The sequence below is a fragment of the Aristolochia californica genome, unplaced genomic scaffold (genome assembly GCF_029961685.1).
Source record: "Aristolochia californica isolate CCGP_79_NKW_82.1479 unplaced genomic scaffold, dmAriCali1.0.hap1 SCAF_1, whole genome shotgun sequence".
NCBI classification, from domain to species: domain Eukaryota; kingdom Viridiplantae; phylum Streptophyta; class Magnoliopsida; order Piperales; family Aristolochiaceae; genus Aristolochia; species Aristolochia californica.
In genome coordinates, this window is record NW_027181770.1 from 58,157,496 (window position 1) to 58,176,357 (window position 18,862).

The following is an 18,862-nucleotide window of genomic DNA, read 5'->3' on the forward strand; positions in this document are numbered from 1 at the left end:
CCCTACTCAAAAATCAAACTGATCTTCGGAAAAAAGAAATCTTTCTTTGATCACAGCTTTGATGACCAGCAAGTATAGAATCAAATTACACCCACTGCATACCTGCTATGACCTAACCAACCTGGACCAAATTGCACCTCCACCTTGGAGTAGAATATTGAGAATGAAATCTTTGGGACACCAATGCACCTGTTAGTGGCAAAACGACCATTGAGTAGTTGCAGTACTAAACTTGTAGAGAGTAGAGATCATTATAAGCATCATAGTACCAGGTTATCCCATTTTCAGAACTTTAAGAGACCTTCGAAAAATTAACTAAATTCCAAGGTAATCTACCTTCTCTTGGACATTTGCTTTTTATATTAGTCAGCAAATTAAAAGTACAGGGATATGTGTCGGATCACTTCGCTGGGTTGAGATTGGGAATGAGAACATGGCGCCTCACTTCACCAAGCTTTATCGAGAAAAAATGTAACACCCTTTTTGGTACATGATTGTCAAAGGAAAAGTTCTCCCTAATACAAACAATATTTGAAGGGATAAACATTGTCAACTAGTAAACCAGAAAAAGCCAGCAGAGAAGAGACAGGAAGACTGGTATTTACAACTCCAAGGTCTCTTAGTTTTACAAAGTTCCATGTAGGCAACAAACTGAAATTAACCATCCTTGTTAGTTGGTTGAATTTCACCACACTAGGTCAAAGAATGGGCTTACTTCCGAATTCTACAGAGAAAGATACATGGTATAGGATGTAAAAGGGTGGCCATCAGCTTGATGACTTGATGCTCAGACCATTGAAGCAGAATGAAGCTCTGGAAATATCCAATGAGATCCTTTCAACTTCAAGCATTACAATAACCAATTGAAGGCCACAACAAGTGTGTCTCCCAAGCTCATGAAAATGATGAGTCCCCAGCCTTGAGCTGCACCAACTGTAGATTACCTGACCAAAAATGGATCCTAATGCGTTAATAATTGATCGACTACATTAACCATATAGCAATTACTTCAGGTCAGTGCCTCAAGTTTCAAGGTATCCAAAAGAAAACAATACTAAGGATTTTTTTTCTTAAAGAGGAGAAATTAGAGCCCATGATGGTTGTCTTAGCAGACTTGTAGTTCCATGAAGCCATCATAATAACAGTTGAGGGAAAGGATGAAATCGTCATGTTTAATTATCAATCCACCACATGTTTAATAAAAAAGAACCAAATTTCCTCATAGCTGAAAAATGTTTAAAATATCCCTTTTGATCAACCACACGGAGGATTTCGGCTTTCTCACCTCCACCATGTACAACCTATACCAGACATCGTTTAACAAGAACAAGGTCTTTGCCACCAAAACACCTATTTATACTGTTAGTGCAAATCAAGAGAAGCGCTACAGAAAATATCACCTTTTCTAAAAAAAACAAAAAAAAAGAGCTCTATTTGAATATGAATAGTGGAACCTACTCTTTATTTAAGGCAAGCTTATGTTCCTCCTTTGAAATGGTTTAGTATAACGGCCTGATACATAAAAAACCTCATAATCTATATAAAACCATTAAAAGCAAGCTTATGTCCTCCTGTTTGAAATGTTTTAAAACTTAAGGCCTGATACATAAAAAACCCCATAGTCCATATAAAATCATTAATCTAAAGAAACTTTAAAATTAGAGAGGACTTGCATCCTGTAAGTTCTGGAATATCACCTAAACTAAATACTAATCTAATTGCAAAGGCTAAACTAACCTTCATCTTATAGATATCCAATTCCTGCTTTCAAACAGAGCAAGGACTTTGCCATGTGGATATGTCTGTTACGAGATTACGTAGTTGATCAATAAGAAGCTTGAGATGCCTGTTCTTACCTGCAAGTTCCTGCATCCACGGATGATTGACAAGCTTGAGATAGACACAAACATATGAGTGGTGCTACTAAATCTGGTTTAAAAGATCTAGTCACTAGCTCATTTTTAGTATTTAACATAAATGGCAGGCATGCCCATGAGTACCAAGCACCAGAGCAATCTAAATTACAAATCACAACGTCTACAATTAAATTAATAGAATAAATCCAACAAATCGTAGGGCATGTTCATCAATACAAAAATTCAGAACGTTTGCAACAGAGGATATCAAAAACAGATAAAGCTAGCAATTGTTTGATTACCTGTTTATCCAACAATATCAGGTGTGAATAAAATATCTTACCTATCAAATAGAACTGATTTAGATAATTGGCATAATATACCCATTTACCTGTCCATTTTGAAAGTAATGTGGCAAAATTATCTCCAAATAAGATGGTTGAATTGTGTTTTATTAGTTTAATTGTAATGAATAAATTGTTTCGTAATATGTTTAGTAAAAGATAAGTAATTGTATGTTTCGTTGAAATTTCTATACATTTTTATAATCTTAATGCTATTTTGTAATTTTCAAGATTATTTGAAGATTTTCTTTTTGAAATGGTGAAGGGCTTTATTGCTGGAAACAAAGGGGAAACCCCTTAAAATACAATTGGGAAGGAGTTTCCAACCACAAGGGAATGGCGAGAAACTCCTTCCTTAGGCAGTTTATCAGACATAATAATGGAAGATCATAATGAGTGCTCCCAAAAGACCAATTAATGATTTACATGTTTAATTTCTTCAAATACATAGAGGAATCTCCAAGGTGGAGGATAGATTCTTTCATCCAACTTATGATTATTGCTGAATCTCCATTAATGTGCAAGGAGCTTGAAAAATGCTGACTGAAGAGCTTGATGCCTTGGAGAAGAGCTATGATATCTGCCTCAGCGGAGTCACAATGGTGAATAGGACCAAAAACAAGAGCAGCACTTCATCCTCATGGTTCCTACTAACACCACTGAACCCTGCTGGACTCAGGTTCCCTGTGGAGCTCCTATCAAAGTTTAATTTCATATAAAGAAGAGAGGTCGGGAGGGGGAGGAAACCAAGGAGGCCGCTGAGTATGATTTTGGATGGTGAATTTGGAGACCTCTTTCCTATGTTTTCTGATAATTGAGAGGTGCAGAGCAGGAAGGCTCTTAAAGGTCTTGCCTATATGATTGCAGTCTGATGGATATTTTAAATAATATTGCCAACGGAGCTTGAAGCATGATGAAATGTTCTGTTGTTCTTCTCATTCCAGATCATCCAAGGAATAGTGGACAGGACTTGCCTTCCAGAGAGACTTGCCAATTGATGGGAGCTTGAAGGATAAAATTTGGATAATGAATTCAGGAAGGACCTCGGAAACAGAGCTGGACTCCAGATTTGTTAACACTTCACCCAGTACAATAGACGACACTGGGCAATGCAGTAAGAGATGGTCCATGGTTTCCTCAACTAATCCATGTAGTTTGAAAGAGAAGCAAACCAGGCATCCACGTTTTTGGAATTCCTCATAGGTGATAATTTTCTTGTGGACAATTCCACATAAGAGAGCAGCTTTCACCTCTGGACTGTTGGAGTGCCCAAGGAGATGGTTATAGAGAGATGAAGTGGAGAATGTTCCTGCTGAGGTGAGAGTCCAGATTGGTTCATCTTTACCTTCTACGTTGAAATGGATTGAATCCAATAGGTTCAGCAACTGTGAGGCATCATTACTTTCTTCATCATTCAATCCTCTGACAAACTGAAGGTCCCGTGAGGAACAACCTTCGGAAATAATTATGGAATCAGAAACCGGAGCCTTTCCTTTGAGTAATGTTAAAGAGCCCCATGCTATGTGTCAGACTAGAAATGGACTTCATGACCGGACCTGACATAAAATCCGTTGCATGGAAGAATGATGCTCATATTTGAGGATCAATTTCCATATGTTTGACGTTCTGTAAACAGGAATTTCATTTGGTAGTCCTCGTCAAAGCAATATTTGCTATTCAAAACTTACCTCCAGACAGTATTTTTCTTAGAGGCAAAGCGCCATAACAATTTCAACAGTAACGCTTCATGAACTAGCTTCATCTTTTTAATGCCCAAGCCCCCAACTTTTTTCCTCTTGCAGACATCTTCCCACTTGATTAAGGGGTATCTGAATTCTTCCGACACTCCCAAACACAAGAATTTCTGTTGCATAGCTTCAATTCTATCAATTATACTTGTCGGACAAGGAATTAGGGAGAGGCAATAGATGGGAATACCTGCTAGAGTGGATTTAATCTGTGATTTCTTGTTCACCAACCTTGACTCAATCGCCACCTACAGATATCCAGTAATATAACTAATTCAACATTTAAGAAATAATTCATGATTTCAGGATGCCCCAATTTATGATTAATTTATCAGCTACATCCTCCATTTCAGTAGTCAACTTCACTGCATAAGCTGTAGGCCATGTTGGTAATTCAATATGTGAATGTTTATTAATCATAGTACAATAACAACAGCAGTTATTCTGTGACTCTTTATCATGTACATAATAATAGCCCACAATGCATTATCCACACTAAAGATTAGTCCTATAGCTTTTGAGAAGCAAGCTTGACGCAGATCCATCCCAGTGTTGCCTCCCATAGAATTAATCACAATAACATGGACAAAGGATGCAATACCACATCAGTTTGACATAATATCAACATATTTCTGCTAACGCAGATATTGGATGACTTTTTAGAAGCTTCAGGTTTTAGAATCAAGATTCAAATTTGAACGCTTTTTAATAACTATTTACAGTTGATATGAGGCAAGAAGAGCAATACATTAAATTTCTCTATTTAATTTTAATTCTAAAACACTTTTGAGTACCTTTCTCAACTCAGCAATGTCCTCTTCCAATCTCTTGATTCCGACTTGTTCTGCTTTAGAGTCCATTGCATCATGAGGCTTGCCCAGTATGAAGTCAATTAACAGGTGTAAGAATTGAATGGGACAAGCTAAATCACTCTTGTGGGACTTGGGTACACCATATTCTTTGGTCATAGAGAACTCCAATCAAATTCACTAGGCACTGAACAATAATACGTCTAACTCAGACCATCAAGCACTCATTTTCATTCATGAATAAGTCAATATAATATATATATATAGATATATATATATATATATATATATATATATAAGTCTATTATAGAAGCATTCTTGCAACTCCGGTATATGCAATAAAATTAACATCAACTGCCTCTGAGGATGCAGAAGTGATGCAAATACATGCTATAAACTACCAAACTCGATAATCACGCATCTCCCTTTTAAGTCAAGCTAATTGTAGTGGCATTTACTTCAAAAACAAGAAAGTGAATTCCACCCCTGCCCTGTGGAAGAGAGCGAAATCCATATATGGAGGAATTTAACTTTTCGTTTCAATTAGATAAGTCAAATGAGTTTAATTTAATAACATGGTCAGATTTTGTCACACAAAAAAAAAAAGTGTGGCATCACGAAATGTACTTTGTTAGAAGACACCTGGAATTAAATTCACTTTCATCTCCGGGGTGATTAACTTTCTCTGTACACTAAGTACCACAATGAAGACGAGGCAAACTATCTTCCTCTACAACGCCTATATTACCTTCTGCGAGTTAGGAATTGCTGCGAGCACAGATCGCAGAGAACCGACCGCAGATTTGTAACGTAGACGTGCTTCGTCCAGAGCACCTCCGCCCATTTCCAGATGGTGGGAAGAATCTGGAGCATCTCCACCGTTGGATGAATGAGATGCAGACCACAAAGCAGGGTTGCATAGCTCGTCATTCATGGAAGAAAGAATCTGAAATGCAGCTTCAACCGTATCCTCGAGATGCTTCTGCCCTTTCGCCGCCAATTCTTGAGTGGTTTTCCCGTTTGCTGTGCCTTCCTGTTCCATTTGCGAATTCCCAGAGACCCTCAGCCAAAAGCCCTAAACCCAGCGATTGAAACCACAACTGCAGACAACTGACCACAACTTTGAGATCTCTTCGAACTTCCTGTACTAGTATCTCACCGCTACATCGAGCTAGAAAAAAAACGCACACTTCGGGCTAAAAGTATCTTAAGAAATTAAACTAAAATAAAGAGAAATAAGTCTTTTATATAAATACACGAATTTGAAGATATCTACCTAGATTTACCATGCCCTATCCCTTATTCAAACTTTAACGAATGAAAAATTATCAAGGTAAATCTCAAATTTTATCAAATTCAAATAAGGCATTATCATATGTGCCTAAAATCCAAGTCCGTTTGGATAGGCACTCAACTTCAAATTTCAAATTTTGAACCCGTTAGTCGGATCGGCTTGCGTGCCTAAGCAACCTTGGGCTGCACACTTAGGTTGCACGCTTGCGTAACATTCTCCTGCCATAATAATACAGAATCCTTTGTCACATTAATTTCCTTGATGATTGAGAAGAAACAATTACCAAATTGATGTGCTCCCTCAATCGTTTGGCAAAACATACGCCGATTTGGACTCCTCCCAAACTTGTTCGAAAATGTGTCAAGTGATATAAGGGTTTAATGTCCCATCACAAACGCCTTCTCCGTTGCATACTCATTTCACATGAACACTAACGTGCCCAAGTCGAAAAACCAATCCTTTGGCTCCTCCTCGAGTTGCTTCTGATGCACCTTTGGATCAAAATGGATTTGTGCCAAACTTGATGTTTTAGCACTTTGACCACCCCCGATCATATTTGCACCTCCCTACATGGTGGCAAACTCTTTGGCAAATCTTTTGACATAAAATCCTTCTTTAGGACTTCCTCTTATTCAACATTGACATTCAACCCATTGTTCATCACCTACCAAAGGAACAAGAAAATTGGACTCTCCACCTTTAAGACCCCTCTTGAATTGGAGTGCTGAAAGCATTGCCACATTCCCCTTCACATAGTCCTCTACACCATAAATTACACAAGGTATTTCCTCATTCGTAATATCTATCATTCTCATATAGGGGATTACAATTTTTTTGTTTTAACAAAGGAAATCCATCCCAAAGATTATATTTAAAATCGTCCAAATGAGCTACAACGAAATTTAAAAAGCCAACCCCCTTCCCAACGACAACACGAACATGTTTGGCCACCCCAAGCACATCTTTGGCTTCGAAATTGACGACCCTTATTCAACTGTATCCCACTTCCCACCTTAAGTGTAATCATCTTGATTCCTCTTCCATGATGAAGTTTTAAGTTGCTCCCGAATCAACAATAGCTTTTACCTGGCTATCATTTAGCAATGCATAAATAAAAATCAGTTTAGGTCTTACCGATTTCTCAACCATTGCTTGGATTGAGTTGAGCAATATCAATGAACTAACTCGACATTCTTCAACATGTTGATCGTCATCTGATTGCCCAACTTCATTGTTCACTTTGATAGCATTTAGTAACTTCTTTTTACTTGGACAATCCTTCACAAAGTGATCTCCTTCACAAAGAAAACAAGTAATCTTTCAATTTTTAGGATTTCCTTTTTTCGTGTAGTTCTTCTTCTTTTCTCCATTTTTATAGTTCCCTTTGTCTTTCTCAAAAGTCCGTCTCTAAGAAAACTTTTTTTTGTCGTTCTCATTGTTCATGTTTCTACCCATAGATGTAGTGGCATTATCATCAGATTTTCTCTCAAAATCTGTTAACTTATATGTAGTGGCTAGAGCGGTTGCAAGCGTCTTTACCTCCCGAAACCTCAAATTTTGTTGAGCCCAAGGATGAAGTCCCGCAAGAAAAGAAAACAATCAATCTTTATCAGTCATGTTAGAAATGTTTAACGTTAAATAAGTAAATTACTGAATATACTAAAAAATTATCCTTTTTTCCTCTAATGTAGGCAATTCCTTTTGAACTAGGTAACCGACATCTTTGGGAAAGAAATGGTGCTTCAATTCACTCTTGAAACCTTCCCAAGTGTCAACAGAGTTTTCACCATTCTCAGCATCAACAAACCTCTTTCTCCACCACAAGATAACATTATCAATATGAAACATAAATCATGTACTAATTTTTACTTCCTCATCCGTGATATTTGAGCACTGCTCAACTTGATATAAAAAGTTCTCAATCGCCTTCGGCTCTCATATGCCCCCGTACGGTTTAGGCTCAGGAATCTTCATTTTCATCTTCATGTCCCTTTCCCATTCTAAATGGTTCACTCGAGAATCTTCATTCTCGTTTGCATCTCGTCAAGATCATTGTGAGTATCCGCCTTTAGAATTGTAACAACAACATTTACATCATCCTTTTGCCCTTGAACTGCTTCAAGGCTATGTTATCGGGCGTTCGCCACTTCTTGAATTTCTTCCTCCCAACTTGAGCATTGACACTCCACTTTCTTGAGCCTAAATGAGATTCAATTTTGAAGACTTTCTTCTTACCCTTGTTCACTTGAACCTCCAACGTTGGTTTTAAGGAAGCCCTTGGTGGAATATCTTTGTTTTGATACCAACTGTTATCACATCCATAAGTATTCAAACACAACCTCAATCACAAACACAGAAAAGATGAATATAAACATTTTTACATTTTTCCTAATAAAAATATTTACTTCATTGGAAATATTAATTTGCTCTACTTGAAAGACAACATCTAATAGATCTAATTGAGAAATTACCCAAATTTCAAATATTATGGTCAAACAACTTTCAATACAACCACTAGAATCCACTAAATCTAAAGGTAAAATTAAAATTTTGAACAAAAACCCTATGAGAGATTAAAATTAAAAATAGAACACATTCAATATTTAATCGCTGTTAGAATCCAACCGTAGAACAATTCCCTTATGCCAATGCTTTATTTTGTAATTAGTAAATCAATATCAGAACAGTATATTCAATAATATTTTATGGAATTTTTTAGAAGATTTTTACCAATTCTCTCATACTCGGAGTGATCGAATCAGTATTTTCAGATTCCGAGACATATTTTGAGTAATAAATGGACGCCTGATTGCAATATCACGCTACTGAATCGCATGGACAGGGTGGACGGTAAAACTTTTTACGTAGGGTACCTGTCACAGCTGGATTGATAACAAAGCCGTCTCCTCCTCTCGCCGAAGCAGCAAAAAAACATCATTGTCGATAACAAATTTCTCTGCGACGAATTAAAGAGAGAGTTGTTGGTTGTTGCCCAGACACGTAAAGGAAGATTAATTGACTGAGATGATAGGGAGAGAGAAAGTGAGAAGAGAGAGCGAGTCGCTTTAATGATAGGCTGCTTTTGTAGTAAAGGGGTCTTTCAGTTATTGCAGTCTGAGGGACAAAACAGCTCTGCTGTGTTTCAGAATCCATTGCATAAATTTCCTGGAAAGTTCATAATTTTCTGTACATTCAACAGCAAATCTATCAGACACAGGGTCACGAGGAAAGGTGGGAAATCATCTGTTTTGAAAACAGTTTTGCGATTTGGGATGGAAGAGGGTAAAAAATTCAGTCAGAAGAGATACGGTGTAGATTGGGTAATTTGGCTTGCTGGTTTCATTAGTGAATATTCTTCCTGCTCCAGATCCTGATATACACTAAAAGCAGCCAAAACTAGTATTACCCAGAACTGGTAATCTCTATTACATTAACAAGACGATGATGTTTGAAGCCATACTGTCAACAATAAATTGAGGACTTCAATCATTATTAAGAATGTTATTTACAAAATCTCCTTCAATGCCAAAACTACGCAGTCATACTAAACGAATTGAGAAATTCGACTACGCCAATCTCTATACACTCTAAAATTACCAAAAATGAATTTCTACGTTTTCCTTGTTTTATTTTACAACATTGACAGCTTTTCAATTGGCAACGGCATAGCTTTTCATCTGAGCAACTTGTCCTGGTTAAAGAAAGATATTTACCCTTTTGAAGAATCTTCAGTTACTGAAACAAACGAAAGCCAATACTGAATTGGAACGACAAATTGGTCGTTCCCAGCAGCTTGAAAGCAAACGATGAGTTGCCATCAAGAAATAGGCATATGGCAAGACACTCAATGAATCCAACTTCAACGACAAAGAGTGGAGCAACTTTCCCTGTAAAACACCGAGTAACAAAGAATCATTTGCTCCTCACTGAGATTATGCAGGCTGTGAACAAAGCATTTAACGTGCCAATGTGTAAATTGAGCTAGAGAGAAATCTTACCGGCTAAACAACACCAGCACAGCAAAGTAAAGAAGATTTGTCCACGTGAGCAAGCCTGCCTTTCCAGAATCGTCATCCGTTTTTTATCAAATCCCAATTTTATGAGCTATTTAATCAGATTTTGTGGCTGTTAATTTGAAAAATTTTGCTACTTCCCCATACAGTTGTTCCCCTTCAAATGGCTTAGAAACGTAACCATCCATTCCACACTGCAAACATTTCTCATGTGTGGCCTGAATCACATCAGCTGTCATGGCCAATATGGGTATATGAAAGAGAGGCACTCTCTTATCAGATTCTACAGATGCTTGATGTTGAATCTGATCATTCATCTCATGTTCCATTTCACGTATCTTCCTCGTAGCCTCAAACCTGGAAGAGTTTAAATAATACATTGAACTTCACTTAAAGAAAAACTAAATTTCAAAGTTGGAAAACTACATGAACAAGAGGATACTTACCCATCCATTTCCGGCATTTGAATGTCCATGAAGCAAGCATCAAAACTATGTGGCGGCTTAAGCATTAAGATGGCTTTTTTCCCACTGACAGCTAGAACCACTTGTGCCCCGTATTTCTTCAAAGCACCCTCAGCCACCTTTAGATTAACTAAATTGTCATCTACAACAAGAATCTTTTTCCCACGAAGAAGATCATGGAGAGACGAAGGAGGGACCTCACCATTTCGGCTATTTGCTTTACTTCCAGCTCCCATTGCTCTCTGTAATGAGGCAGCTAACATACTCGCCCTAAGTGGCTTCATAATCACTGGGGGCACATATCCATCAGCTTTCATGGCACAGACTTTATTCAAACTGATAGAGTTTGCCAGAAGAAAGAGTTTTGGCATATTAGGTGAGCCATCCTTCCTCAATTTGTTAATCAAAGTTGGTGGCAGATCAGTAGCTTTGGACCAGACTTCCTTTTCAATGAGGATCATGTTAACAACCGTGGTACCACTACTTGCAAAGGATAAAGCAGAGCTAAGATCAGAGAATATTTCTACAAGAATTCCAAGCCTTTGCAGATGATACTTTGAAACCTTCGAACGCAAAGGTCTTGTATCAACTACTATGGCTTTCAACCCTTGAAACTGTGATGAAACTGACGCTGACTTGCTGTCTGAATTTTTGAATTCACTTGGATTATTGCTTCCATTTGAAAACACTGCAGTGAAGGTGAAAGTGGATCCCACCTGAGGTTCACTAACAAATCCAATCTCTCCATTCATGAGACCCACCAAGCATTTGCTAATGCTAAGTCCAATACCAGTGCCACCATGAGTGCGTGAAATGGAAGGACCAACTTGCATAAAAGGGGTGAATACACGAGATTGAGCCTCTCGAGGGATCCCAGAACCTGTATCTTCAACAGATATGATTAGATTGACAAGATCAGAAGCTGAGGAAAAGCTCTGATGAAAAAGGGGCCCATCCTGGTTGAAAGCCCTGAATTTTTCCCAGCTCTGTCTTCTGTCTGCAACTGGGAAGCCACTTAAGGTATTTGATGATGAAACTTCTGTTTCAACTTCAATTGGGTTCATCACTTCCTCAATTAAACGGACAGTCACAAAGATATGTCCTTTGTCTGTGAACTGCCAAATGTAAACAGTGAGGATGGAAGAAAAGCAAAAAGGAAGACAAGGCATTTACGAGGCCAATTGCATGTGTCCCTTTCTTCTTTTTTTTAATTTTTTTTAAAAAAATTACTGGTTATTTCAAGCAAACATGATGACCCTAACGAAGTATGTAAGATCAATAATAACAGAAACTTACTTTGATGGAATTGCCCATCAGATTTGTGATGATTTGTCTGAACCTTCCAGGATCACCAATTAGAATCTCTGGGACCCGTTCAGATATATACACCGCCAACTACTCCAGATTACAAGGCACTTAGAGACCATAAAAAGACATTAAACCTAAAAAATCAAACATGGTAGGAAGAGCAGGCAAGTTACCTCAATTCCTTTATCTTGAGACTTTCCTGAGAAGAGAGACAAAACATCATCGAGGACCGCCTTCAGGTTGAAACTGATGGCCTCAAGCTCAAGCTTGCCAGATTCAATCTTAGCCAGATCTAAAATCTCATTGATGAGAGAAACTAGAGTTTTACCACTGCCTTGTGCTGTCCTAACATAATCTTGTTGTGTTATGTCGAGATCTGTATCCATAAGCATTTGCAGCATACCTAAAAGTTGAACATATTTCACATTCTCTTAGTTACAGGAATGCTTTACTTCTAAATAGATTTTCTGTAAGAGGAAAAAATACCGTTTATAAAATTAGTTATGTAACTACTGAACTAAAACTTCAGATGTGTTTCAATGACAGCAGTAAGATGGTAGAGGCTAGGTGCAATTATTAGGCTACCTTAACACACGACAAATTTCAAAGAGATGCATTGCATCGAAGTGAACAGTATTGCTAGGTCCAAAGGAGATTGGTATCCGATACAATATGCCTCCATGCCTCCATGCCATATACCAAGGGAAAACTTTGTAGCGGCAAATGGCCGCTCATGTACAAGGAGTGTTGGGAATAAAAATGTTAAAGTTGGGTCTGTTCCTCCTAAAATGATTAGCCGAAGTCTCTTTCCTCAATAAACATATGATCTTTTAAAAGCCATACTGATATAAGGCTAATATCCTTCACAGAACAACTCTCATTTTAAACTAACTGGCCTGTGAGACATGGAGCACAAGTACAATGATAGATTGGGTGGACTGCTTTTTACCAAATGACAAAAAAACATAGTTTGTTAGCCACATATATCTTCTATAGTCTAAATTTGGCACACATCTTTTATTTTTTTATTTTTGAGACATGGAGCACATGTAAAATTATGCGATATATATTTTTTTTGCTTAACAAATGGAACAAAGACCCCAGAGCCTCTGCTGAATCATCACTCACCTAGGGCAGAAGTATTGAAGCTCAAATAGTTGTTTAGGTAAACTGAATCATCACTCACCTAGGACACCATTCATTGGAGTTCTGATCTCATGGGAAACAGTTGCCAGGAACTACAAAAAGATGAAATAAACCACTCAAATTATGAGAACAATAAACAAATAGTTGATATAGAAAAGAAATTTAAACCACTGGTCCATCAACTGAGATTTAGGAGAAACACCCGTGACTTTGCAATATCTGCTGCCTCTGCTTGCCTTTTGAGCTCTGTCATTACACGGAAATCCTCTTCCACTTTTGCAATTCGATTCATAGTTGCATAGAATATATACCCCACCAGCAATGCAATCACAAGAAACCCAAGCAAAGTGGTTAACTCCAGTATTGGCCATGGTGGCTTTTGCTTGAATCTGCCATGATACGGTTCCTTCAGCAAGACACTAACATTATCTAGTAATCTGAAGTATATCTGTAATTTCATATGTTAACTTAGAATTTAATTTTTCTTATTACCTGCAATGCATCTCATGGCTTCTGAATGGATCTCCAAAATTAAGGGTGCTGACATGGTGCATCCCTTGATCTGTCACATTCTGACCATACATACTTATAGGGTCAGAAGCATTGGTGGTGTCATAAACATTAACAAGAATAGTTTGTTTGCTAGCAAGTTGGTGAAGTAATTTATCTACAAGTGATTCGATGTCAAAAATTCCACCAAGATACCTGATAAGCAGAAAAAATCATTAGCTTAAAAAAAACCCTGGATGATTTCTAGGATAAACATTAATGGTCAATCAACAAACTGACGTCCAGTTTCAATCACTTGCATACCACCAACAGACCAGACACATATTACAGTTAATGGTTTCCAGCAATCAACAACAAGAATTTAACTCTGATGGCTAGATTGTGCAGTCAATACAAGTTTTGTAAAAGTGCAAACCAGTAATAATAGTCTTTACTAGAGCTGCACACAGATTGAGATAGGATAACAAAGTAAAATAGCTAATGAACTCACATACCCGTCTGTGACTTGAATTCGCTCCTTTGGTGTAGCATTAGATGGAAGCTCTGTCTTATACACAGCAAAAGTTAGAATAACACCAAGACGCTTGGATTTAATTAGTCTGAAGGGAGCAGTGAGAACTCCTTTTCCTGATGCTCTAGCTCGTAAAATATTTTCTCGATCCTCCTGTAGATGCATGCTTATTTTTAGTAATTTTAGCAAAACACGATGATCTGAAAATTCTTTGTCATCAGTTTATGTAAAAAAGGACAAAACTCAATGTCAACGTTACGTGCAGATGTGCCTATCAGTTACTAGTCAAGAATTTAATCTTATAGTAATACTGAGCAGATATATGAACCTTGATTCCAAACAGTAGCAAAGGAGAAAAGCAGATTATTGTTTAGAATATAAAGCTGCAAGGTGCATCCAGAAACATCCTATACAGTGAATCTTATCAAACCAAGGAGAACAAGACTTTCCCCATGGTTCAAATAAAGAGACAATGAGAAGCAATTAGGCCTCTCGTCACCAAACTAGTAAGCAGTCCAAAAGATACACGGCCATCCACCTTTCCAGACAACATATCAAGGGAGATCACATGCGAAACTGTATCTTGTGCAAAGATGACAGGGGCATATTCCTCTTGCACAGAAGATGTCTGATGTGATTCAGCGACATAATCATCCTCCCGAACAGGGGATTGTTCTTCAGCATCCATTCTTTTAATGGTCCAACCTTGTTGCTTCTCAAATTGCTCTCTTTCATGGCGGAAAACCTTCACAGCATAAGCTACTCCACTTGTAAGTGGCCTCTCAAAAGCTGTTCGCTCGGTATATTCTGCAAAAGTTGCCTGTAGATTAAAGGAGTCATTAGCCAATGTGGATTTGAAGAAGCACTAGAACAGGATTTAAAGCAAGAAAACTTGCTATTTTTGGTAGCTTTTATTGTTTCTACAGTACTTAATAGAGGGAAAAAGCAAGTAGAGTTGCTGGAACCTCCCTCTCAAGACCAAGTGGGAATGTCTCAGCCCAAAACTCATGACATGAGCCGACGAAGTTAATTTATGATTATTTTTCTGATAACAGGATCTAAATCAGATACCCTAACAATCTTGGTAGTCAGATAACAGAAATTTCTGGCAATTCACCATTGGTTACGTTGACCAGAATTCCTACATTGTGTTCTATACAAGTAGAGTGGCTTCCACAGCCCATACTACTGTTTTTGCTCCATCTTTAAAAGATTAGGTGTAGAACGAATAAAGAATTAAAAGATTCAAGCGACTAAAGAATAAACGTAACAAAAGTAGCCAGATGCAGAAATCAGGCACCTGATTAATTGCAGATGGATTCTTAGCATGGTGAAAGGTTGAAACCAGAATAGCCAAGGATTGAAGATGGTTCATGCTTACGTTGAACTGGTCCTGTAACATCCGGGAACGTTCGTCACACATGCTCGCAAGCGTCGCTCCTCTCTTTTCTACTGCCAGAGAGTTCATGTACCAGAAAATTGTAGAAGATATCAATATGGAAACAAGTACCCATGTGACCACGACTTTTCTCAACCAATTTTCACGAAGCTCCCTAGACCCAATATACTGATAGTACTGGCATGCCCGAAAACCCTTTCTGGAGAACTTATCCGACCAGTTCGACAAAAGTTTATCGAAAAATGAGAAACTCCTTTGGTTCATAGTTTCACCATCAATAAACCAGTTCATAGGTATCTCAGACAAAATCCAACAAAAGAGCATAAAAAGCAGAGAAACTACCTACAAAATCAGGAGCGAGTAAAAGAAATAAGTAACCGAATTTCTAAAACAGATACTAAAAAAATAATAGTAATAACTTTGCGATGCGGCACACTTGACCAAAATATTCACCATTAAGCTCTCATGAGCATCCTGTTAACCTGCAACTCGTTTGAGATATCATCGAAGCCGCGGAAAACTACAACAAGCCATCTTCAGGCCCCAAGCGGCCTCCTAAAAGAGGAAACTTCGAGGCCTTCTATCTATTTTTAGTTTTGTAATTTCCTCGATACCGGTAAATTAAATCCCTGAAGAGGAGGAACACATCGGCAACCAGAGTTTCCGGTAGCTGTCAATAAGCAAACGCAAAACAGGAACGCGGCCTCAGATCCTCCCAACTTGTCTTCCGCGACTGCAGCAAAAATCTTATCCAAAGACCGCCCACTTCGTTCTGTAATTCTAGTCCACAACCCGGGATGTGTTACGAAACCCACACAAAATCAGCCAAAAGCTTCTCCGAACTCAAACCAGAATCCCCTAAAAAACCACTACCCATGAACAGCGGGCGCAAACTAAACACTAAAGAGTTGGGGAGTTTCTAAATACTTCCCAAAACCAATAAAGTAAGATCCCTGTACCTCCAAATCCAACACAAATCTCCCAGATCCAAGGATTACCCAACAACCAAAAAGCACAAGAAACAGTCCCCAGAAAATAAAGTTCCTCGCAACCGAATGTCCTGCTCTACCACCTACAAATTCGTAACATCAAACAGGAAGAAGAAAGAAGCCAGCAGGGGAATCCAGTGTTTGACTCCGAAACACGAGTTCAACTGCAGAGATCGAGGTGGAAGCAGTGATGAAACAGACGGAGAAGAAGATTGAAACAAGCCCGGATTCTTGGGCTCCGTGAAAGCAGATTCTGGGGATGGATAGATGGGAATATGGTGGTAACAAATGCCTGCTTGCATACACCATTATCTACCCGATCAAAATAAAAAATTAACATCCATTTCATCTCCTCATAATATTTTATTTGCCAATTTCTACAGATTTATCAGATTGCGATTAAAAATCAATAAAATATAAAAGGGCAAAAAAGTATCTCCCACTCAGCGGAAGCCACTGCCTTTTCCAAATTCACATCACCACTAATCTACTGTTCCAGCTTCCCTACGCTAACTCCTTTTGTCCATCAGTTGTGACCAAAATACCCTCACTCCAAATTTCGGAAATTCAGCACAGATAGGAAGTTTTTTTCCAATAGAAATCTGGGGCGTTTTAGTTTTTAACTTTTAACCATTATATTAAACATTTTTCTATTTTTCTCCCGGGGGTACATTGGTAATTCGCAAGTCAGTTCATCACAGTGGTAATCTGGTAATTTGTCGAAAACGAGGAAGGCAGAAGCGTAAAACGGTGGATCGGATCAGAACTCAGCGCTGTATGATTAGCCCATCAGTGACTGCTCCAGACGAAAGCGACAGGCGACGTCATCGACACCGGCGATTCCGCAGATCCAACAGTGGATCGACACGTGTAAATTAACAGATCGGTCCTCAACGACACGTGGGAAGCGGAATAGAAGTACGGTCAGGGATCCCGGTTCACACGTGGAGGAATTGGAGTAGAGCCCGGCCCAAACTAAACTAATGCGCATGAGAACAAAACGGGTACGGCTCCTGTCGGATACAAGGGGTCAATTGCTCCCCTATTTTCTTTTTTTTTATCCTTTTCATATATTAAATATATTAAATATTAACTTAAATAGATAAAGTATATGGCGTATGTCCTACGTATGGCACATGATGGCCCACACATACATATACATGTCTCCCATTCAGTATTTTAATATACTTATAAAGATTATAATTTGTCCTAATCCAATGAAACACAGGGTTAGACTCACCAAGTCGCCTGAAATTCATCCTTAATCGGGTTTATTGGGCTCGGCTCTAGTGATCGGATTTTTACGAGAACTATTACCTTAATTCACCCTTAGAGCGGTCTTTGAGTATAAGAGATTCAACCTGAATAATTTAATTAACTTTATACTAATCTTTAATTAATTGGTGAAAGGGTCATTTTTTTCCCACCATTAGGTAAACTACCACTATAATGTAGGGTTTGAGCATAAAAGCAAGCCCACCATGTCATTATCAATCATATAGTTTTATATACATGAATAAAGGTGGTGCACTATACAAAAGGTGTGTTAGGTGTTATGCAATATTCTTGTCTCACCTTTAACTTCCTCCCTCAAGCTTTTCTTAACCCCCATGCATTCTTGGTCACTTTTTTCTTTAGATTAAATTAATTCAAAGCCCACATCTCAATCAACCCCATGCCGGCATTCTGATTAAAGTATTAGAGTGTTGTTTTTGTTCATTCGTTTTTCTTCTGATGACTCAGGTGGGAAACAAAAACTGGGGCAACCCCATTGAAATGAGTATGGATTCAAAGCTCCAAATTTGAAAAGGAGTTTTCTGATAGAAAATTTGGCTAGATAGAAGAAAAAAAACTAGAGAATTTTAATGATTTATTAAAAAATTGAACCTAAGGGGGTGACAAGAAGAACAGTAAGAAGGTGAAGGAGAGTGACACAATATTAGAATACAAAATAACATTAGAGAAACAAATAAGCTCTTTATACAACTTGTGTTTTGTGAGTTTTTGTCCGACAATAAACCTACATAAAGATGTATAAGATTTTTCTTTTCTTTCTAGCAAGGATGGGTGGCTGACAACTACATGGACAAAGAACTTACCATTTAAATCTCTCCATGAAAAGTTTTTTTAATCAATTTGTACTATCGAACTGGTAGCTTATCCGTTTTTTGTTTTTTTCAACTAGTTCAACCAAGTTAAGTTTTCTAGATTTTGCATTGAAAGAGATACAAAAGAAAAAAGAACAAAAAATCTATGGGGTTAGTGTTTGCAACTATGCATTAGGACAAATGAAAAACCCCAAGAGTGCTTGGCCAAGACTAGAGGATTCAATTTTCTTTCTTATTGGTTTTCTTTCTCTTGCTTGAATCAATTATACTTGTTGTTTGCTCAAAGTATCTCAAGCCACAGATAATTTGGACAACTAAAGAAAATTAAAAAAAAAACCATCAACTTCATTCCTCTTGGTTTTT

General features: G+C 38.0%; 2 protein-coding genes across 4 annotated transcripts; both read right to left on the minus strand.

Moving 5' to 3' along the window:
• Positions 1-310: 310 nt before the first annotated feature.
• LOC137963145 (mediator of RNA polymerase II transcription subunit 30-like) lies at positions 311-5,900 on the minus strand. Of its 2 annotated transcripts, none has more exons than XM_068810317.1 (3): positions 5,506-5,900; positions 1,738-1,866; positions 311-944 (listed from the first exon to the last, which is right to left on the minus strand). In XM_068810317.1, exons 1-2 carry the CDS (start codon positions 5,797-5,799, stop codon positions 1,768-1,770), a joined length of 393 nt encoding a protein of 130 aa, XP_068666418.1. In that variant the 5' UTR covers positions 5,800-5,900; the 3' UTR covers positions 311-944; positions 1,738-1,767. The 2 variants fall into 2 exon arrangements, with proteins under 2 accessions (XP_068666418.1, XP_068666421.1); XM_068810320.1 differs by lacking the exon at positions 311-944 and adding an exon at positions 4,139-4,196 and having other exon boundaries at positions 1,775-1,866.
• A 3,531-nt stretch (positions 5,901-9,431) lies between these two features.
• LOC137952747 (histidine kinase 3-like) lies at positions 9,432-16,800 on the minus strand. 2 transcript variants are annotated; one of them, XM_068799813.1, is made up of 12 exons: positions 15,856-16,800; positions 15,385-15,744; positions 14,542-14,823; positions 13,987-14,156; positions 13,475-13,687; positions 13,185-13,371; positions 13,023-13,074; positions 12,010-12,239; positions 11,825-11,923; positions 10,511-11,643; positions 10,050-10,421; positions 9,432-9,938 (listed from the first exon to the last, which is right to left on the minus strand). In XM_068799813.1, the coding sequence occupies exons 1-11, from the start codon at positions 15,856-15,858 to the stop codon at positions 10,160-10,162; spliced, it is 2,991 nt and encodes a 996-aa protein (XP_068655914.1). In that variant the 5' UTR covers positions 15,859-16,800; the 3' UTR covers positions 9,432-9,938; positions 10,050-10,159. The 2 variants fall into 2 exon arrangements, with proteins under 2 accessions (XP_068655914.1, XP_068655908.1); XM_068799807.1 differs by having other exon boundaries at positions 15,304-15,744.
• Between the last annotated feature and the right edge of the window lie 2,062 nt (positions 16,801-18,862).